We start from the raw sequence: 23,129 nt of genomic DNA, 5'->3' as shown, positions 1-23,129 counted from the left end.
CATTTTGTCTCCAATCCCCACAGCACTAGATTGCGAGGAAATGTGTGACTCCATCAGACATTTTATGCAGGTTCTGGGGATTTGAACTCATGTCCTTAAGCTTGCATAGCAAGCACTCTTACCCACTTGCCATCTCCCTATCAGTTCCATAGTTTTACAAACAACTAATATTGAATTGTCCCCAAACCAGTTATTAAAAAAAAAATCTCAGGAGAAAACTTTAAATAAATGGAGAGTTAAATACTTTTACTTTTCAACATGAAACGTATCTGGAGATGATTAGGGTTTTAACTAAACCCACGTGGTCTGTGTCTTATCCACAGAACCATGCAGACCCAGAAGCGTAGTGTTTGACAGAGTGGCTGGCGGTCTAAGAGGAAGCAGAAATGGCTGGAAAGGTAGCTAAGGAGGAGCTGAACTATCTCCATCCCTTCCAGGGTGGGATGATCCCTTTGTTTGGGATATCAGGAAGGACTTGGAAGATGGCGGCCCTGGAAACACTATTTTCCTCCCGGGCACTCACAAATGAAGGTCTTGCTGTGTTTGATTCACTATAAATTCCAAAGCAGGGAATGGCCAGAATCTGAGGCACCTTTCAGTCCTTCCCTCTTTGTCCCTCCATCCCCAGTGGCCCTTCCACCTGCATTTGGAATGGAGCATGTCCCTTGCTAAGTTTGTATGTTTTATTGATACGTTTTCCCCTCTTTTCTAGGAGCCAATGTGGGGTATTTATCCCTATTAGATGCTGATTATGACAGGAGGCCTCCAAACAAATACCTTGCTGGGACAGTAAACTATACAGTGCATTTCCAGTGGACCCAGTGTGTGTTTTGGGACAAGACAGAGTGGAGATCCGAAGGTTCCTGTCCACAGCCAGGAACGTCTCCTGAAAAAGTCAGCTGCAGGTACGAGTATCCTGCTGGGGAAATGCCTGGGAGTGTTAGCAATTGGCTCCATCTTTGTTTGCATTTGTGACGGTCCCTGGGGCCTTCCATGAGTGGTGTCCTCCCGTGAAAGCTGGGCAGTCTTGATTGATGCCACCCTAACCGAATATGCCTGCTACACCTGTCTGCATGCCAGTCTTGGGGCTCCCAAGGAAAGGGGCTGATGTCTGCGGGGCATCCTGTCTGAGCCACCTGTAATGATTGGCATGTTGCAGGTAGCTGTTAGTGCCCTCTGAGAAATGGGGCATCAGATGAGTGGCACATGCATCCATCAGATCCTTACCATAGATTCAGGGCATCATGTGACTATGTGCTTGGTAGTCAGGCAGGCAGACTCTCTACTGTTATGATCCCTACCCTTCCATCTCTTTGTGAGCAGAGGAGTTCCCCGTCAGAGAGAGCTTGGACTGAAAGTTAACCTCACATGGAAAGAGAAGTCTGCATGGACACAAGCAGCCTTCTTGGTCATGTCGGGATATCTGGGTCATATCACTAAAATGAATGCTATTTATTCACCTAGGCATAAATTTAACAATCTTAACGATCAGTTTAGTCCAGTCATTTGTGCTGCCCTTACCTTCTCAGTGGGGTAGAAATTCAGTAATTATTAGTATAGAAACAGTCTTTTCCCCCAAGAACAATGAGGCCACAAAGAATTATATAATGTGTCTGCCCGTTAGGAGTCAAACATGGTCAAATTGCACTGATCTGGTAACATTGACAGTTATGTGTTCCTTTTCTTGTGTTGAATAGTTTTTATTCATTTAAATTTTTTGACAATTTCTACATGTACTCAATGCATTTGATCATATTAATCCCATATTACCCTCTCTTATCCACCTTCACTCCTGGTTCCCCTTCTGCTTTTACATCGTGTGTGTGTGTGTGTGTGTGTGTGTGTGTGTGTGTGTGTGTGTGTGTGAGAGAGAGAGAGAGACAGAGACAGAGACAGAGACAGAGACAGAGACAGACAGAGAGACAGAGACAGAAACAGAAACAGAGAGACAGAAACAGAAACAGAGAGACAGAAACAGAAACAGAGAGACAGAGACAGAAACAGAGAGTCTTTTTTAACTAAAATTTTATACAATATGTTCTGATTGGGATTTCCCCCTTGCCTATCCCCTCCCAGAGCCTCCCCACCTCCCTACCTCCTACCCATCCAACTCCACACCTTCTTTCTCTTTCTGTTTAGAAGACAAACATGCAAATAAAAACAAACCAGAATAAAATAAACAGCAAAAAAGCACAAGAAACACACACAAACCCACAAAATTGAAAAGCATAATATACACACAAAAGATCAGTGAGATTTTAAAAAATGCCCAAAGGTAACAAAATATATTAAAATACCAGAGTTTATCTGTTTTGACCATCTATTACTGGGAATAAGGCCTACCCCTAAGTGTGGTTTATATACCCAGTGACACTCCATTGGAGAAAACTGATTTTTCCTTTGCAAGTGGTTGTCAATAGGAGAGAGCCTCTTGGTTAGGGATGGAAGAATGTCGACTTCCCCTCTCAGCATTGGGACACCAATCTGGCTTGAGCCTGTGTAGATCCTGTGCATGGTGTCACCATTTCTGTGAGTTCCTGTGAGCATCAGTCCTGTTGTGTCTGGAAGACACTGTTTTCTTAGTGCCTTGTGCAGTAGCCATGGCTGCTGTGTATTCATGATCGCAGTAACCATGTCACATCTGTAAGTCAGCATTTCAGAGTGCTCCCAGGCATCATCTGCCTCCTCCCCATCTTTATAACCCCTCTTCCCAATGTTTCCTGAGCCCTGAAGGAGGTCGTATAGCTGGAGGTCGTATAGCTGTCCTGTTTAGGGCTGAGCCCTCAACGGTCACTTTCTTAGCATTTTGATGAATTCTGAGCTTCGGCATTAACACACTCACTGCGTTAACTCACTGCAAATACAAGCTTCTCTGACCAAGGTTGAAAGCAATGCTAATCTTTGTCTATAAACATGCATATTTAGAAGGCAATTTGACTACATGTTCATTTAGCAAAATGTCCCAAGATGTAGGCTTTTTTTTTGTAACCAGTTTTACAGAATCAGGAATGTGTTCTGCACAGTGACAAGGGCCTCCAATCCAATCAGAAAGCTATTGGTTACCCCCAAAGCAGTCTTGCCATTATTGTACCAATGGGTATGTATTACCTGACAAGTCAGTAGCAGATGATGCAAGGTCCACAGCTGGATAAGGTCACCAATGACCTTTCTCCACCTGCAATCTGAATAACACCTGTTAGCACTGTGAATGCTCACCAGCAGGGAGGAAGTGCCCAACTCCATTCCAGCTTATTTCTCTATGTTCTGTATTTTAACTGTATAGTGTCTCCAGCAATGGGTTTTTACCATCTAGTTCCTGTGGCTAACCAAGAGCAATGGTAATAGTCCGTATAGTTTTGGGAGCTTCTGGGGATTCCTTGGCCAATAACTCATAGGGAAATGTGCCACACTTGGCATTTCTAGAAGCAGCATTGCTCACTCACACAGGATTCCCCAGTTGAAACGATTTATCATTCTTAATATATATTTAATTTATTAAGTAGTAAGTTTCCATTTTTTTTTTGCTAAGTTCTTAATTTTGGTTGACCCAACCCTTACCTTTCCCTATAGCTTCCCCTCCCCATATGAGCCTTTTCCCCCCTACCGCCCTCCCCAACTTTCATATGTGTTTATTATCCTTCCAAGACTTTCCTGGCACCACTTCTCAGGGGTCCTCTCTTGATTCCTGCCTCTACAGGCCCTTACTCCAACTAAACATAGAAATGTGAAAACTGGAAGCTAGAATCCTATATAAAAGAAAACAAGACATTTGTCTTTCTAGGACTGGTTTAACTCCTGTACATAATATTCCCAGTTCCACCCATTTTCCTGCACATTTCATTTTTCTTTAGTGCTGAGTAGAATTCTGTTGTGTACATCTATCGCATTTTTATTATCCATTCATCAACTGACGAACAGCTAGGCTGTTTCCATTTCCTGGCTACTGTGAGTAGCGCTACAGGGAACACGGATATGCAGACATCTCTGTCATAGACCCTAGAGTCCTTTGGGTCCTTACCCAGAGTGCTATGGCTGGGTCATATGGTAGTTCTACTTTTAGCTTTCTGAAAAATCTCTGCACTGGTTTTCAGGGTAACTGCACCAACTTCCATTCCTACCAACAGTAAGAAGGGTCCCCTTTCCCCCAGAGCCTCACCAGCATTTATTGTCACTTGATGTCTTGGCAGCAGCCATTCTGACTGGGGGAGAGAGAATCCCGTGGTAGTTTTAATGTGAAATTCCCTGATGGCTAAGGCTGTTACATTCTGTTTCAAATGTTCACTTGCATTTCTTCTTTTGAGAATTCTCTGTTCAGATACATGACCCATTTTTAATTGTATTTTTTTGTTTTCTTAATGTTTAGGGTTTTTTCCCTTTAGTTCTTTGTATTATCTAGATTTTTTCTACCTAACCTATTTTTCTCATTTTTTCTTTTGTTGAAAATATTCTTTTCTCATACAATATATCCTGATTATAGTTTCTTCTCCCTCTACTCCTCCCAGGTATTCTCCACTTCTCCTTCCCTCAAGAGTCACTTCCTTTCTGTCCTTTATTAGAAAAGAACAGGCTTCTAAGAGATAACAACCAAAAATGACAAAAGAAAATATATTAAGATGAAGTAAAAATTATCATATCAAAGTAGGAAGTGGCAACCCAATGGGAAAAGAGTCCCAAGATCAGGCACAAGAGTCAGAGACCCTCTCATTCTCACAGCCGGGTGTCCCAAGAAGTATTATCTAGATATTAATCCTCTGTCAGATAACAGTGGGCAAAGACTTTGCTCCATTCTGTAGGCTGCCTCATCAATCAGCTGACAGTATCACTTGCTGTACAGCTTTTAATTTCCTGAGTTTCCCTTTGTCAACTATTGGTTTTGTTTCCTGAGTGACTAGAGTCCCATTTAGAAAGCACTTATATATGCCTATATCTTACAGAATACTCTCTCCTTTTCCTCTATTGAATTTACAATCTTGGGTTTTATGTTTTAAATCTTTAATCCGCTTGGAGTTGATTTTCATGAAGTACGAGAGATTAGTACCTAGCTTCATTCTTCTACATGTAAGTACTCGGTTTTCCCCAGTATTATTTGTTGAAGATGTCTTTTTTTTCAATGTGCATTTTCGGTGTATTTGTTACAAATCAAGTAGCTGAAGTTGTGTGGACTTATGTCCAGATTCTCTACTTCAACCCATTGGTCTCCATGTCTCATTTTTGTGCCAATACCATGCTGCTTTGTAGTAGCCTTTTACAATAACATGGTGCCATGGGAAGTTACTGGTAAAGTTTCAGTGATCCAGTGTTCGTTGCTATTAAATTATACATGAAATCAGTCCTTTGTTCCCTATTGCGTAGTATTCCTTCCCCAAGAGCCAAGAGCACAAAGGAAGAACATACAGAAACTACCTGCAAGATGATAAAGAGGAGGCAGTTTTATGTTTTTTTTTAAAAAAAGCATTTTTGGTAGTTATCACAACAGGTTTGGCAATGATAGGATATTTGTGAGACCAGGACAGGTGCTTACGCAAAGGTCAATCTATGGTGAGGCTCTAACCTGAGTCAGACGCAGGGCTGTGCTGTCGCGGGTCTGCCTGTAGGTGGCAGTGTACCCTGATGGCTGACGTCTTAGGACAGGTCTCCGTAGCAGCTGACTCCCAGTACCCAGATTTGAGGCTCTGTGGTACATCAGAGAGTTACACCCAAGACATGGTAAAATGGCCTGCATCATAACATCGGAATGACTGCCGTTTCTTTTTTCCCAGCTTCTCATTGCCCCATCACAGAGAGCTGAACTTATCCCACGTTTGGTATTCTGCTCTGTGTTCCCCTTCTAGCTACCATCGCCTTGCGCCTTTCTCTGTCCTGAGAAGAAAGCTGAATGCCACTTTCGAAGTGAGCCCCATTTCTGAGTTTCGGAGGTGAGTTCCACTCTCCAAAGCAGAGTTCATTTCATGTGTTCTAGTGACCACTTAAGAGATGCCCATGCTCTGCTGAGTTTGTACTTAACACTTATGTAACATGTTTGTTTTCTGGAGCACAGATGTGACGAATGATTGTCTTACATGTTATGTTATTGTTTATACTTTACAGCCACTGATAGGAGCCTCATGAACACCAGGAATCCAGGATCTCTCTTACTTTTAAGCTCAGCTATATTTCAGTGTAGACTGGGTCAATTATTACTGATTTAATTAATATTTACAGCCATCCAAAATGACACTCAATTTGCTTTTCTTGGTTTATACTGAACATTGTAGCCTCATTTCCAATAACAACCTTGTCTTAGTTAGGGTTTCTATTGCTGTGAAGAGACATTATAACCAAGGCAACTCTTACAAAGGAAAACCATTTAATTGGGGCTGGCTTACAATTTCAGAAGTTTAGTCCATTATCGTCACAGTGGGAAGCACGGCACATGCAGGCAGACATGATGCTGGAGAAGGAACCGAGAGTTCTACATTGTGATCGGCAGGCAGCAGGCAGAGACTGCCACACTGGACATGGCTTGAGCTTCTGAGACCTCAAAGCCCACCCCCTAGTGACACACCCTCTCCAACAAAGCCACACCTACTCTAACAAGGCCACACCTCCTAATAGTGCCACTCCCTATGGCCAAGCATTCAAATACATGTCAGTGGTGGCCATTCCTATCCAAACCACCACAAACCTCTACCTTAATTTAAGTAAGTTTAAAAGTTACCATAGCCACTGTTTCATAATGAAAAATTGTATTTAGAGTTTCGAATACAAGTGCATTGAGGGCAAGCTGCTTTGAGTATTTTTTGCACTTATACTGGTAGAATATGAAACTGTACTTCACTTCTGAACGGAACTTAGTAGCTTAGCTGGTGGGCCTGATAGGTACCAAGTAGTCATTAGTTACTAAAGACCAATGCTGCCCCAGGGAAGATTTCCAGCCAACCAGTTCTTCGGGCTTGGAGAACAGTAGTTCCAGTCCTGGTTTTCTGCAACATCAATATTATTTGTGGGTAAACAAGGAGGAGTGGAACAATGGAGATACTACAGACAGAAAATGGCACCCAAAGGTCACCCCAAAGCACTGGTGACATCTGAGTGGTCTCAGGAAGCAATGTAGGGATAAGAAGGATGGGCTAGAGCCAGGAAGCTGAGCCAGGAAGTTCATGGAGTGTGACTGAGAGGAGGTGTGACCTGGTTCTGAGTCTGGTCTGGAAGCAGAAAGGAGGACACCAGATTGGGGACCAAGAGCGTATGTCAGTCCTTAGATGGAGTCAGAGTGATGAGGCAGGAGACTAGGAAGGTAGCAATCCCACACAGCACGGACCCTCTGCAATTTTGTCAAATACCCATATAGCCCAAGTCCAGGTACGTTAAGGTTCAGCTGGATGACTCTCTGTGGATCTACAGAGGAGGAAGTTGGATGACTGCTCTCCCAGGCAGAATTGGTGCATGAGTGCCAGGGACCAGGTGAGTGTAAGCTGCAGGTAGAGAGCAAGCAGCCTCACTCACATGGACAGAGGTACATGAAGAGGCACACTGGACCATTGGAGCTTCTCCTGTCTTGTTCTGCTGGGAGGAGGCAGGACGAGAACAGAATGTCACATCAGTATTGTGAGGCATGTGTCAGATAGGGACATTCTTCTTTCGTTCCTCTTCTCTTCCATTTTTTCCCATTCATACTAAAGATTAAACCCAGAGCCTCACATACGCTAGGCAAGTTCTCCACCACTGAGCCGTACCTGACACTCTTTTTCAATTTCCCCATGCAAGTTCCTCAGACCTGGCAGGGTGCAGCTTGCTGCCACTCCAGCTGGATCATCATTGGCCCCTCAGGGCATCGTTGTAGGCTGTGGGGTGCCTGTCATTGGTCCCGGGCAGCTCTGTGTTTTCAGAGTCCCCGTCCACCCAACCAGTATAAGGTATTTGGGGAACACGTCTGTGAAGACCAAGGAGAGATTGTGAGTTTGTGAAGAGCGAATACGTCTGCCTGAAGGCCAGTTCCCGTGAGAAAGTCCCTTCATTTCTCTTCCTTTGTTTACAGTCACCCACACAACTTGCTTCCCGCTATTTCCAGTGTGTTTTTCTTGGTTCTTTATGGATTGTTGGTGGCTAAAAGCAGATGTGTAGATTGTCACAAGAAAAAGAAACCTGGTTGCATTTTTCTGGAAGAAGATACCCCACCTGGCCACCAGCTGTATGCAGTCATCATTGACACTGGCTTCCGGTCACCAGCCCAGTTTACGTCAAAGGTAACATGAGCTCCCAACAATGCCTTCTAACAATGAGGTCTAAGGGTGTGGATGAGCCTGATAGGCACCGGAAGTGACAGTGAGATGATTTGGCTGCTCTGTCAATCACCTGTGACCACCGTTTCATCGTAATGTCAGGGGTGACGCTTATCTACCCTTTCCACTGTCCTATGTATATGTAAGGGCAAAAGACAGGACCCTCACCTCCTGCCCCCTGGACTCCTCTCCCCCTTTCTGCCTCCATGGTGACAAACAGCTTCAGAGATGGTTTTCTTCTGAGTGGGTCTCTGAGATGTTGTGACTTGGACTCTACTCCTCTGAGTTAACACTGAATCCATGGCCTACCTCAGAGAAGGATCTAGCAAGAAAGGGGTAAGAAGTCCCTAGGCTAGCCTTTGGGCTGAGTGGGAACGGGGCTGGGTTGTGAGATAGAGGCCATGGGCAGGGTTCCCCGGAGAAGCAGCTGAAGATGAGGTTGTGGATGGGGAGGAGGAGGAAGTAGTAGGAGGGTCAAGGAGGAAGTCCAGCCTAGCAGTTCCAGGGAACGCCTAGGCCAAGGTGGGCTATGGAAGAGAGTTCTGCAGAGACAGGAACAAACTCGTGCAGAGGCAGGGCTAGCAATGTGCCCCTACAAATCCACCAGGAATTCTGCATGGGTGTTTGATACACAGTCCCTTTTCTCTAAAAACACGTCTGCTTTATGGAACCCATAAGACTGGAGGCATGGGGAGAGAGTGGTCTCCCCTAGAAGCCAGAAGATAGGACCACGTGCTCTTGACATGCTTGTACAAAAACGATGTAAAACAATTAGACCCGATGAGTTAGACAAGCTTGTCAGGTTCATGATCAGGGTGGGGCAGCCCACCACTCATCCACAGAGTCAGTGGCTGTCATTGCACAGGATTGGAAGCAAGTTCCTCCTACCAGTCACAAAAGGACGAGTATCTGAAGGTGAATTCACCTAACACACACATGGAAAGAATCTGCCCAATATTCATAAAAGACATAAATAAAGAATAGCTATCTTTTTTTTTCTTTTTGGTTTTTCGAGACAAGGTTTCTCTCTGTAGTTTTGGTGCCTGTCCTGGATCTCACTCTGTAGACCAGGCTGGCCTCAAACTCACAGAGATCCACCTGCCACTGCCTCCCGAGTGCTGGGATTAAAGGCATGTGCCACCACTGCCCAGCAAGGATAGCTATCTTTATATAGTAGCTGAGACAACTAATTTCTCCTTGTCATAAATCATAAATCAATCTGTAGGATGACAATATGAATTAGTCTATTCCTATATCCACATTACTTGTTTTATTTGAGTTTTTGTTTTGTTTGCATTTGTTTGCTGGTTTGTTGATACAGGATTTCACTATGTAACCCTAGCTGTCCTGGAACTTGCTATATAGACTAGGCTGGCCTCGAACTCAGAAATCCACCTACCTCTTCTTCCCAAGCGCTAGGGTTAATGGCATGTCACCACACCCAGCCACACTATCCATTTTACTGAAAAAAAAAAAACCCTAAGACATAAAGAGATTAAAGCCAATGAAATCAACTGCAATTTCAGAAAGATGTCTTGTGGGACAGGAATTCTTGATTCTAAAGTTCATATGGAAGTGAGCACTAGCACACAGGAGAATAAGTACAGGCCTAACGATCTGAAAGAGAACATGCATGGCTCCCTGCCAGAAAGCCAGGCAAGAGCCTTCACAGTGTAATTTCTTCTGGGGTTAGTAGATTTATGGGACAGCTAGACACCCCAGAAATGACCCAGGTGTGTGTCAAGGTCTTATAGACCAGAGAGGCTGTTCAGCAAAATGTCTGGAGCAATCACAGTCCCTACAAAAGAATACAATATAAAATCTTTAATTAACATTACACACACACACACACACACACACACACACACAGAGAGAGAGAGAGAGAGAGAGAGAGAGAGAGAGAGAGAGAGAGAGAGAGAATAAATTTCAGAAGTTTAAAAACAGAAAGATAATGATAAAAAAAAGTAGTAACTACTCTACTCAAAGTAAAAGATTATTTTGGACTAGGAAAGGATTTAAAAGACAAGAGATTGGGCCAGGCAGTAGTGGCGTATGCCTTTAATCTCAGCACTTGGGAGGCAGAGATAGGCTAATCTCTGTGAGTTCCGGGCCAGCCTGGTCTACACGGCGAGTTCCAGAACAACCAGGACTGTTACACAGAGAAACTCTGTCTCAAAAAAAAAAAAAAAAGTAAGAAAGAAAGACAAGAGATTAATATTACTTTAATGAAAGATTAAAATTACACCACATCAAAGCTGCAGGTTTCTGTGTGACAGATGCCAGGAAGAGTGATAAGCACAGTACAATGTGCTTCCCTAGGGTGCTCCTTGTGGACATGGGTACTCCTCCTACCAGCCCTGACCCACTCTGGTGTCCTGCAGGCCCAGTGTCCAGACACCACGCCCAAGGGTAGGAGATGCTACCCTCTATGGCCTTCTGCCCTGCGGAGGAAGAGATACGCTGAGGATTCCAAAGGGGCTCCCACTTTTCTAGATGAAGTTTGTGAAGAGCTGGCTAGTGGAGGAGACGCTACACTGTGGTCTGTGAGGGCTCGCCAAGCCATCCATGCAAGGCCCCCAGAGCCCCTGGGCTTGATGCTGGGAGCCGCCAGTAGGGAGCGGGGATGGGGCAAGGAAACACTGTTCTGCAGAACTCCACACTCTCCATGACGTAGCCTCAGTTCCCATTTCTGTCTGTTTTAAGGTTTTCATTGTTTTATGTGGTGAAAACGGCCTCTCAGAAACCAAAGAACTCTGCTGTCCAGAGATGTCCTTGTTTGGAAGAAATTCCAGGCACACCTTTATACTGAGGTACTCCTGACACCTCCACCCACATGTTTTGGGAAAGGGGCTGATCAGAATGGGGTATCACAAAGATGCTGCATAGAGAACACCAGCTTTCTGAGCATCATGATAAAGCTGGCTGATGAAGCATAGAAAGAGAGTAATGATCATTGGCTCATACACTTAATTTTAGGAAGGTTCTGGCTTTGCTTTTTTTTTTTTAAGGTAGGGTTTTACTATGTAGCCACAGCACATCTGACATTCACTATGTAGACCAGGCTGGACTTGCAACTATCCTCCCGGCTCTGGCCCCTGGGGGCTGGAATTACAAGCATGCTAACATATGGGATAGATTAACACAGTTTGTTTACACGGGGCGGGGTAGGGGGTGGGAGAAAACGAAGGTAGAAAAAAGGTAGCGGCTTACTAAGCTTGTGTATTAGAATAAGTGTTTTTTTGTGTCACAAAACATGATTAAGTTAATTAGTGCCACCATCCCAAATCTGGAAGAGCGATGCTACACAGCATCCCAAAGATGGAGAGTCAGGGGAAGAGATCATTTATCAAGGTGGAGGTGTAAGTACCTGACATTCTTAGACAACAGGAAAATAATGGAGTCATCTTGTTCTCATGAAAAATGTATAATGTTTATTATAATTTACTTACAATATTTATTATTTTGGAGCATTGTTTTTATGAGGAAAGTACAGGTTAACTCATATCCGAACAGGTGGCTGGAGATCTGAGTAACTTGATTTAAGGAAGTTATAGCCACTCTCTTTTCAAGAGATGTGTTCCAGGCCACACAGTGGATCCCAGAATCACCAAAAGAGCACTGAACCCTGGACCTACTTGATTGTTCTTTGACATCCTAACCTAAGATAAAGTATAAGTTATTAATGAGGCACACCACAAGATTATCAATCAGTAATTATAAAGTAGAATAGTTGTAAATAGCTTCAAAACTTACAAGTTGTTTATTTCTAGAATTTTCCACTTGGTATTTTTGATTTGTGCTTATTGGTGAATAACTGAAACCAGGAGAAGTAAACTGATAATAAAGGGGGAATTAGAGTGGATCCTGAAGGCCTGTGTGCCCTTACCAGTCAATGCTCATTGGAACCCGCTGTCTTTAAGGGCCCTATCAGAGTTGGTGAGGTTTTTGTGGGTGCTGAATACACATGGCTGATAAGACATTTCTGCATGTCATTAGCACTCCTAACCAACTGGGGCCACTCCAGAAGATCCGACTCTGGCATGACAGCAGTGGTCCTTCCCCAAACTGGTTCCTCAGCCACGTGATGGTGAAGGAGCTACGTTCAGGCCAAGGCTGGTTCTTCTCTGCCGAGTGCTGGCTGGCTGTGAGCTTATGTGATGGCCGTGTGCAGCGAGAGTTCTTCTGCCTGCGCCACGGTCTTGGCTTCTGGAAGGTAGGCCCCATGCAGGTGACCTGTGACATACCAGATGGGCCGGTCTTATTTGGTGCCCACGTCTGCTTCTCCTTCCCAAAGTTATGTCGCTAACTGTCAAGATACCCATGTTGTGTGACTTCTGGAAAGACGTGAACAAGAGCCTACTCACCCCAGACAGGGACCAGTGAATGACACATCAAAGAAATGTCTCCATCCAAGTCTGTCTTGGTTAGCTATTTGGTTTATGGATTGCTTTCAAGGGTGTGGGTGACTCAACAGAAGCTACACCACTAAAAAGCAGAACCCAGTGTGGACGGTGACTCACGAAAGCGGCATCCCTGGCTCTGCCCTACTTGCAGGCAGCTTTACCAATAAATCCTCTCCATCACAATAGCTTACTTGTAGCTAGAGTTTTCCTGGTCCTGCGTGGCCCACGGTCAGGACAAATCTCTCTCACCCACCAGTCCCACAGCTGCTCAGACCCAACCAAGTAAACACACAGAGACTTATATTACTTACAAACTGTATGGCCATGGCAGGCTTCTTGTTATCTAGTTCTTATATCTTAAATTAACCCATGTCTATTAGTCTATAAGTTGCCACGTAGCTCGTGGCTGACCGGTATCTTACAACTTGCTTTTCATGGGGGCGGCTGGCAGCGTCTCTCTGCCTCAGCCTTCCACTTCCCAGAATTCTCCTCTCTCCTTGTCCTGCCTATACTTCCTGCCTGGCTACTGGCCAATCAGTGTTTTATTTATTAACCAATCAGAGCAACACATTTAACATACAGAACATCCCACAGCACTTACTGCTTCTCTCACCTTGGAGAGGATATTTGTGACTCTCTTGTTTCATGAGCTCCCTCAGCCTCAGCACCCCTCCCCTCCTCCTCCTCCAGAAGGGGCTGCTTCAGTTCTGAGGAGACAGCAGCAGCACACCACACTTCAGGTGACATGAAGCTTGGATCAGCTCACCAGCCAGTGTGCATCCATGCCTTTGCTACATAGCAATCTTTGCAGCAACGCGGTTCGTCTTTGAGCCGCAACAGTAATCAGGTTCTAGAACTTCTGCATGCTGGTGATCTGCAGTGTCTGAGAGGGCCCAAATGAAAGATCTGTAATCACTCACGTGCCATAAACAATTCCACTGTCACAGAATGCAGACAGGCCATGGCTGCAGCGTCAGAAGGTAGACAAGTGCTAATCGGTGACAGAATTGACTGTTATCTCACAGACTCAGTATGACATTTTGGTTTCTGTATATTCCCATTTCCTCCTCATTGATGGGCATTGGCTCATTTGCAAACATTCACACTTTACAGAATAAACCTCTTCATGAATTTTCTCTTAACTAATTTAAAGGCCATAGAATGGCCCACTGTACACTGCTATTTGTTGAGGCTACAGCCGCCATTTCCCTTCCTTTATTTCCGTAACAGCAAATGTCACAAGAGATACTTCTTTGTGACTTGTGCTTCTGAAGAATGATTCTTTTTAAGAATGTTTCTAACATTTTTAATTACTTGTTTTGTGTGTGGTGTGTGTGTGTGTGTGTGTTTATGTCACAGTCTACATGTAGAGGGTAGAGAACAACTTACAGGAATTGGTTCTCTTCTTCCACCATGTGGGTCCTGGGAATTGGACTCAGATCATCAGGCTTGGCAGCAAGTGCTTTTACCCTTTGAACTATCTTGCCAACCTGACATTTCCTGGGCACTGGGTCTTGATCTTTCCATTGTCACCATAATGAGAAGTATCTGGTGTTGCCAGTTTAGTACAAAACATGGCCAATATGAATTTGAAACAACTATTTCCAAATAGCCATGGTACACAGAAAAATTTTAGCACTTTAAACCAAAGGCCCTGCTTAACTGCAGCATCCCTTAGGCAAAAATCCCCATGCTTCCCCCTCAGGCTGTTATGCTTGGGAACTTTGGGTAAGGAACCTAACTTTACTGATTTCGTCATCTATGAGCCCATATGGCTGGGTCTCTGGTATCAATGGTCACCCGGGAATTTACATACAAAAGATATATCCTTAGTCTCTTAAACCTGTTTTGCCTGGGTTTGCCGATTATTCTGATTGTATTCATGATAGCAGTTCTGTTTAGAAATAGTTCTTTTCTGGAATATTTAGTTCCAAAAAAATATTTAAGTTGCATTGACAATTTTAAAATGCAGAGAAATTCCCCAAGATATCACCAACTTCTGGGCGGTAGACCTCGTAAGGCTTACCAGGTAGAAGGCAGTCAGTCCCAGGTCTCAGTCCCCACAGGGCTGGTACCCAGCTACACTGTGGCTGTGTTTCTGTGGAAAGCGCCGAGAATGGGGAGATTTCGAAAGTCCTTTGGGATCAGAAAGGGAAGAAATGGTGGGAGGGCCAAGAGAGGAGGTCTCCAAGAGAGGAGGTCTCCAAGAGAGGAGGTCTCCAAGAGAAGAGGTCTCCAAGAGAGGAGGTCTCCAAGAGAGGAGGTCTCCAAGAGAGGAGGTCTCCGTGAGCTAGCACGAATGAAGCAGAGAACTCGTTGGTACCAAACCTTTGGAAGTTTCAGCAGGAGGCTGAACTGGGTCAGAGGCCAAGTGGTGCAAGCCATGTCCAGTGAGATGCTGCTGAAGAAGTAGGTAATGGAGTAGGAAGGGAGGAGGCAGAACAGGTGGCCATGAGAGGCATCCACCTGCACCAAACCACTAGCCGGGAAGTATCCAGCTTTCAGCTGAAAGAGAAAAGCCAAGAAATTTTGGAGTCTCATTCTAAAAGTTGTTGATTATAGGTCAGGATTCCACTCGGCTCATGCGTGTCCGTGCCTGGGAAAACACCTGCACTTTCTGTTTCAGCTTTTCTATTCAAAGTTCACGGAGTACCTGGAGGATTTCCACATCTGGCTCTCCCTATACAGCCAGCCCCCCTCCAGCAGCTACCTACACACACAGCGACTTGCGGTGTCCTTCTGCCTCCTGTGTGTCTACTCCTGCCTCGCTGCCCTGGTCACTGTGGGAGGCCATGAACAGGTGCGAGGCAGCAGATTTTCCCGCAGTAACTTCCAAATCTCAGGTGTACAGTTTGTCTTTCTTTTAACATGGAAAACTCCAAGCTTCTGGAGAAGGCCCTAAGCTAGGGCGAGCAATCTAGCAGTGTGCTGAGTGGGCTAGCAGATAATAAGACTGGAATCAGAGCTGGGAGGGTCCACAAGTCCTCAAGAGACTGCTGCCCTGTGAGAATTCACATCCCGGGTTCCATACAACGTGACATTCGGGGAGAGGGGAAAGAAGCTAATTTTTTTGAAGATTTATTTTTATCATTTTTTATTATGTGTACATGTTTTAAAAAGACGGAAGGAGAGGGTCCCCTTAGAGTCCAGAGGAGGGGTGGGGTGACAGGTTGTTTGTGAACTGCCTGATGTGGGTGCTAGGGAACAAAGTAGGATCCTCTGCAAGAGCAATGCATGTTCTTAACCATTGAGCCATCTCTCCAGACCAAGATCGTTTTCTATGATAATTTCAGGATCATTCATGGGGCCAGCCCCTGAGTTCACATGGTCCTCAAGATAGCTGGAGGATACACTGATCGTAGATGTGCCAAGATTGAGTTCAGTCATCCGTCACAGGACAAATGTGGCAGCAGATATGATCACACTCAAAAATTTGCAGAATTTTCAAATATACTGTGTTGGTAGAACTTGCGGCAATAAACAAAAGATGACAAGGAATGTCATCAAGTGGCAAGGAGAGACCAGCTATGCTCTCCGGGGAGCTCGGCTTCCCTGGGGACCTCCAGTGGTCTGGTCTAGGATGCCATCTCGTCCTCTGCTGGGGGCATATCAAAGTTCTTGGCACCTTATTGTGGGGCTGTAGTGAGGACTTAATCAGATGAGCATGGGTCTTGTGGGTGCTCGGCAAGCATCTGTTTGGCTCACAAGGATGTGTCTATGAGGAAAAGCACAGTTTTGTCTTGTTCAACCCCTGGGGTGGAGGCAAGGCTTCTGGGAGAAAGGGCTTTAACTAGAACAGGAGCCCACACTGAATCCATTTGGAATTCTGTGTATTTGGGGTTGGACTCAAGGGAATTCATTGCCATGTTGTTGAACCGTTGCAGCGCCCCCTGCATGTGGGTCCCACTCTTATCACTCTGGAGTCCTTCGGTCTGAGTCTCCTGTGCACCTTCCTGGCCTGCCCAGCTGCCCAGCTCTTATCACTGCTCTTCAGGGTCAGCCAGGTGTGTGGCCCTGTGCCCCTGGGGAGACCCCCGATGTGGGGTGCCCTTACCAACCAACCTCTTTCCTCCACAGGAGGCCGTAGGGCGTCTACAGGCTGCGCCACAGTGGCCTCTAAGCGGAGTGAAGACAGAGGTACCTCCGGGTATGGTGAGCTAAAATCAGAAGCTTGCCTGGTCCTCAGGGGCCAGTCTCTTAAGTAGGCAGTATATCCCCTGCTTTCTGCTTGTCTCGTTCATTGAAAATAAACATCATCGGATGGATTTAAAGCCACTTTTTTTTTTTTTCTTGGACCATCACCCCTTGTAGACAAGACTCTCGTAACCACCATTTTCCAGAACCAGATGAGCGACAGCCAGCCACCCCATGGCAGAAAAGCGTGGCTGTGTGGGGAGCAAATCCCTTCTCCTGGATCCTGCTTTTCAATAATCACCTTTTGAAAACCTTGTGTAGCCACATTTATCAGTCTTTCCTCTTAAGGATCTTTTAAGCTTTTAGCGACACAATTTTCTCCTGCTCTGTGGCTTCCAGAGAGGAGCTCTGGGTGGGTGAGGGCTTGTCCAAGCCCATATCAAGATGGAGACATCAAAAGTCCTCATTTCAGCCATGCCTTGCTTGTCTCTCAGGCTCACTCTGGAGTGTGTGTGTGTGTGGGGGGGGGGGGGAGCGGGGAGGGACAAGAGGGAGAAGCAGCTCCCAAAGTACCCCAGCTGTGCCTAGTTCAGAGTCATACATTTGCTCCCTCCCCCTCCCCCGTCAGGCCCTGATCCCAGTGGGAGACCAGGTCTGAGGCAGCCCTCCCAGGTAAGTGGCATGACAGGCAGTCATTAACTCTACAGCATAAGATGCTAAAAACTGGATTTCTCTGCCATCTTCCTGTGGCTGTGGTCTGGCCATAGTTAGATCCAGAGGATAGCTGGGGCTGGTCCTCCAGAGAGTGTAGGCCATTTCCCAGGTCAAGGAGTGCAAGTGACAACTAGGTAGGGCCAGGGAAGGGCAGCATCTGGAAAGTCCCGTGTGTGTGTGTGTGTGTGTGTGTGTGTGTGTGTGTGTGTGTGTGTGTCCAGTGAGATCCTGGTGGCCTGTGGAAGAGAAGGAGGAGAAGCTGTGGCACACGGAGACTGTGGTCTGTGCTGCCCTTTCTGTAGACAGGGCTTGAGAGCCAGGTCTCTATGGACCCAGAATTCTATGCAAATGAAGGACAATTTCTAATGCTATCATTGTGGTTGCATTGCCCTGGGATTTTGCTTTGGGGGTCTGTGTACTGGTGCCCTTGGGGTGCTAGTGCTCTTAGGGGGTTGTTCTCTTAGGGTGCATTACTTGCCAGGCAATGGCCCACTCTTCTCCACAGCTCCAAACCCCCTGTTCCTATGCAAGGCACTCTCAGACCCCACTTGCTCTACGTACCACATGAACCTCTGATCCCCACCACCACGCACTTTGTAGGGCTCTGGCCCTCATCCTCCAACCTTTTTGCCTCTGGTGGATTTTGCAGTCTATCAGCCTGACTGTCTGGAGCTGCCTGGAGGCCATCAGCATAGGCCCCATGGTAGGAAGAGTTTAGGTCCAAAGGAGCTGGCTCAGACAGACAATGACATCCTTCAAAAGCCACCTGAGGCCTGTGCTTGACCGGGCCCCCATCTGACCGTGCCTGTCTTCAGAGTGGGAGGCAAAGGGCACTAGCGTTTCAGGCTCAGCAACAAAAGTGGCACTGACTTGCCCTGACCTTGTCACAATTCCAGGATCCTGCATCAGACATTCTCCCAGGGACTGACCGAGCTTGGAGGATGGCAGCCAGTAGCAGTGGCGTATGTGCATCTTTCCCTGCCCTGAGAGAGAAGAGCCTCCACCCTCCTCCCAGGTCACAAGGTAAAGTCCCCCTATGGCTGTATCGAGTAGTCCTCATGCCTGCTGCCAGAACAGTGATCTGTGCCCATCTAGACAGGCAGAGCAAGCAGAATGTACTTGGTCCAAATGTCCCTAAACATTCTGGTCCCCTCTAAAATCCAAGCCTGGGTGTGAGCCCAGGCCTATCGGAAGCCATGACATCTGGCTTCAGTTCAATCCTGGTGAGTCTGGCTCACAAGCTTGACCCAAGCCTTTTAAAAGTCAGTAGGAGACCTTGCACTTCAAACGTTCTGAAAGGCAAAGCTCCACTTTTTTTTTTATTTTACTCAAGTTAGAGTAACAGCTCCAGGCTCAAATTACAGTAGACGCTCACTGAACCGGAAGAGGAGGGGCGATAATAGGGAAGGGTGTGCCAATGGAGTCAGTGAGTCCTCTGGGAACCAGGGTCCCAGGAACTAACTTCACCTGGTCTGATCATTGGGATTGAAGGGCCCGTTGAACCTGGCCTAGCAGGAATGGAGACTAGGGGTGTCAGCGTATAACTGCAGGGCTCTGGGGCTGCATAATGTATGGACAAATGGCCAACAGAGGCTTTGAGCAGCAGCTGGACACTGCTCTGTAAACAGTGGTCAGCAAGGTCTGTGTGCTCAACTGACCGAGGCTGTGCCTGGCCCACAGTCCGCACTAAGGGAGAAGGAAAGAGTCATGCCTATATGCAAATGAGCACTCAGCTAGACAGGCTTATAGTATTAATGCCAGTATTTGCAGGCTGTCCCAAGAGTCCTGGCTAGATATATATGCTGGGCAGAGAGATGGGCTGGGAAGCCAGAGCTCGGAAGTGAGATGTTCACTGTGGAATGTGTAGAGACAGGACAGTTCGAGACAAGGAAGCCATAATGGCCAACTCCAAATCCCTCATTTCCTGCTGTACCACGGCTACCCCTGCTCTGTCAGGCAAAGACCAGTATCCTGGTTCAAAGGTCATCATCGGGTAAGAGGAACTCCCTTTGTCCATTTGTTCTGTTTAGACTTTCAACTGATTGAATGAGGCCCGCACACATGGGGAGGCCTATCTGCTTTGTTCAACCCACTGATTCAAAGGTTATTATCCTCTGGATCTTCCTCATGGACACACCTCAGATAATGTTTGATTGTATGACTAGTCCCCTGGGGCCCAACCAGGTGACAAGCGCCCACCACACTGTGGGTGAGGATGACAAGGACTGCTAACCTACTGGTCTCTATCTTGCTCTTTCTTAGCTCCCAGCAGTGGTTTCGAAGGACTTGTACTCCAGGGGTCAAGGGTCTGTCTACTCTGGTCAAGCTTTGTGGCCTGGGCCATTTGTGGATCAGCTTCCCTTGCCTGTGGTTTGGGGACAGGATTCCTAGGCTACAGGTGGGTAGCTGAGATTTTTAGACATCCTTGGGTGCTTGATAGATGTCTAGGATCTGTGAAGAGACTCATGTGCTTCGGGTAACTCATACACAGTCACCAATTTTCTCCTGTACTCCATCCCTTCTGAAGGTGAATATGACCACATGCAAACCCCAAAGGGTCACTCAACCCTGTCTAGACAGAGTCCTAAGGACCAAACAAGAAGCTATGCAGGAGGGAGCATCCAAAAAGGAGGGCATCTGTCACTAAGGTTATCAGAGGAAAAACACTGATGCTAGCCAAAGTCAATGATATTGTTTGAAAAATAAATGTATACTGTTGAGCTGGGCTATGATGGGACATCAAATATCCTAACCAGTCCTTCCCACATGTTACCTCTTCACCTGGCTCCTATGTGGCTTAGGCTACCACTGAAGACCAGAGGGCCATCCTTTGTGGCTCTGGAGAAGCCTACACCATGTTCCTATCCCATGAGGAAGAGGAGCCACCCAAGGCCCTTTCTTCCTGACAATGTCCTTTCTCCCTGCATTGCTGACCACTTTGTGAAGACGGGGCAGGCACTTTTCTTCATGCCTGTTTGCTTATCTGTAAAAGAGGGGCACTGGGTGTGCTTCATCCCGAGGCTTGAGGATGAAATACCGAGTCCTCACTACAGCACTACCCACATTTCCCAAGTTATTGTCTGTGCTCTGTCCTGTCTTCATTTCAGGCTCTTTTAGTCTTGGTGCTGGAAAGTTTCAGGGAGGGTGGTATTCCCTCAACAGGGAAGGACTCTGCTTTGATGGGCAGACAGACCTGGCACCCGTCCCACAGCCCCTCGTCAACCACAGCCCATGTCTCCCGGCAGTGAAAGCATCATTGCCCTGTGGCTGTAACTCTGTCTTCATGGGTAGCTCGCTCCCATGATGTCGACTGAGCCCTCTTCTGGACAGGTTTGTTCCAGAGCAGTTTATGTGGTGGCTGCACCTGCTGCTGCTCTCGGTGATCTGCTGTGCATCTGTCACCCAGCCACTCATGGTAAGACACTCCCCTGTGGTGGAGGTGCCTTCGCCAGCAGGGGACCAGGGAGGAGAGGGACCAGTGAACGTGTTGTGATGGTATGTGTCTTCTCTTTCGAGTTGGAACTAGATGTGATAAGAAAATCGCCTGGGCTAAGCTCCACCTCAACCTGGTATTCTGAATCCTTATTTGAAAAATCCCCAAAGAGATAAACAACTTTGTCTCTATCTTCAGTTTCTGAAACTGTGTCCTAGAGGCCCCGAGTCTCTTGGTGAAGGCCACACCCAGAGACTAGGTGCTGGGGACTTCAGGGTAGTGGCTTCTGGTATCTAATTTTGAACTGAGATGAAGTCAGGTGGCAGTGCAGGACCAAGAAGATGGCTCTCTGTGGGAGGGGCACAAATAGACACTGTGCTCTGGCACCTCTCTTCCAGATCTGTTTGGCAGCGCTGGCCTTTGCCTGGAAAAGGAAACATGACAGCCAATTTTTTACTGAATCTTTCCATGATGCAACCAGGGATCTCGATTCGGAATTGGAAGAATACTCCAGAGCCCACATTGCTCATTCTCCCAGCTCCTGTTGTTCTGACAGTGCTGAGGAGGCTGGAAGGGTGAGCAGGAGGGGGAAGGTTCAGAACTGCTCTGTTCCCACCATGCAGATGGGAGCTCAGACCTTAGTTCAAATCTGACTGCACTTTTAGAGCCCCACTGTGTGTGTGTGTGTGTGTGTGTGTGTGTGTGTGTGTGTGTGTGTGTGTGTGTGTGTAAATTTCTTATGCTTCTTTCCTTACCCCAATCCCAGGGGAATCAGAGCCACAGGGAAATGGGTGCATTTGAAAACGTAGTGGCAAATGAGAAATATAACTTCTGGCCACAGTTTCAGAGAACTTTTAGGTCGTTTGCTTTTCAATGCACACACATAGAAAATATATAGCTCCCCTCTCTCCCCATGCTTCCACACAGACGTTAGCAGCCTCCATGTCCCGAGTGTAGGCCCGGGTCATGTCTTCTCTGACCCCATCCTTCAACACCTTCTGAGAAGCGGCGCTGCTCTACTCTCCACCCGCCTGCAGCCCCCCAGCTTCCCTTCCTTCTTCCAAGACTCTCTTCCTCTGTCAGCATGGGCACCTGCGTCCAAGCCTGAGGCAATCAGCAAGATTCCTTTGCTAGCTAGGTCTAACCTCTGAACTGAAAGGCCTTTGAGGAACTCAGTCCCGATCAGGCTTGACTCTCCAAACCTATGCGCCTGCGGTGCACCCAGCCAGGGTGCACAGTCCTCGGAACCCAGGGCATAGCTGAACCACAAGCCCAGCCCCCAAGGTTCACTTTCCAGTGCTTGCTCTATGCTTCTTAGAAGCCCAGCAGCTCTGGGAGGAAGAACTGGGGGCCTCTGGGGTTGCTGCCTGAATGTGCATGGAATGGATAAACAGATGAATGAAAAATGAATGGGTCACTATGTCCCATGGGTTTGGCTCTTGGCTAGTGTTAGTCCTGCCCATAAACAGACGTAGCTACAACGTGGAAGCCATAATGATTTTATTACACCAGGCAAACAAAGGTCATTTCATACTAAAATAAACCGCTTTAAAATCACTTTTCCAGTCTTGGAAGGTCTCTAACAGGAACTACTATGCAAATATAAAAGGCAATTGCTCCTGTGATTGGTCAGCAGTGGCCACGCCTCTCTTGTGAAGCTATGCTTTGTAATGGCCCAGAGGCAATCCATGCCAAAGGCGCAGGCTTGGGACATGAGCAGAGTTTTCAAACGGACCTGCTCTGGCTCCCATTGCCTCCCCAACAACGCAGTGTGTGTTGACTGCACAAAGTCCCTATTTGTCCCCCGAATGCAAGGCAAAGAGCATTGATGACGGCTCTTGGGTTGGCAGGGACACCAAAGGCCTCTCTCTCTCTCTCCAGTGCCGACCCCAGTATCACGGTATTCTCCCCCACCACAGGTCTTGGCTGCCCGACAACGACAACGCCACCTGCGCTGGGCTCAGCCACCATCCAGGGCCAAGTTCAGAGTGACCAGGGAGAGACTGAGGAAAGAGAGCCGGGTGCAGGCAGCCCTGAGGTGGGTGCACGCAGTCCCGGGTGGGCACAGGCAGCCCTGAGGTGGGTGCAGGCAGTTCCGAGGTGGGCACAGGCAGCCCCGAGGTGGGCAAAGGCCAGAATACAATGGGCTTTTTCTGGTACTGCCTTTTTTTTTTTTTCTTAAGA

At 46.8% G+C, this 23,129-nt stretch overlaps 1 protein-coding gene across 1 annotated transcript in view; it reads left to right on the top strand.

The window, feature by feature from the left end:
* Positions 1-23,129, top strand: part of Pkd1l1 (polycystin 1 like 1, transient receptor potential channel interacting) — a 121,791-nt gene that overhangs the window by 72,952 nt on the left and 25,710 nt on the right. The window contains exons 27-37 of the mRNA XM_052736021.1: positions 713-905; positions 5,832-5,915; positions 8,018-8,225; positions 10,965-11,071; positions 12,258-12,474; positions 15,291-15,464; positions 16,549-16,816; positions 19,775-19,910; positions 20,843-20,927; positions 21,344-21,520; positions 22,796-22,983. Of these exons, the coding sequence (XP_052591981.1) occupies positions 713-905; positions 5,832-5,915; positions 8,018-8,225; positions 10,965-11,071; positions 12,258-12,474; positions 15,291-15,464; positions 16,549-16,816; positions 19,775-19,910; positions 20,843-20,927; positions 21,344-21,520; positions 22,796-22,983 (1,837 nt within the window). The remainder of the gene's footprint in view (positions 1-712; positions 906-5,831; positions 5,916-8,017; positions 8,226-10,964; positions 11,072-12,257; positions 12,475-15,290; positions 15,465-16,548; positions 16,817-19,774; positions 19,911-20,842; positions 20,928-21,343; positions 21,521-22,795; positions 22,984-23,129) is intronic.

The sequence above is a fragment of the Peromyscus californicus genome, unplaced genomic scaffold (genome assembly GCF_007827085.1).
Source record: "Peromyscus californicus insignis strain IS unplaced genomic scaffold, ASM782708v3 Scaffold_13__1_contigs__length_99412109, whole genome shotgun sequence".
In the NCBI taxonomy this organism is placed as follows: domain Eukaryota; kingdom Metazoa; phylum Chordata; class Mammalia; order Rodentia; family Cricetidae; genus Peromyscus; species Peromyscus californicus.
Note: the sequence above shows the minus strand (reverse complement) of the source record. Positions and strands in the feature narration are given on the sequence as shown.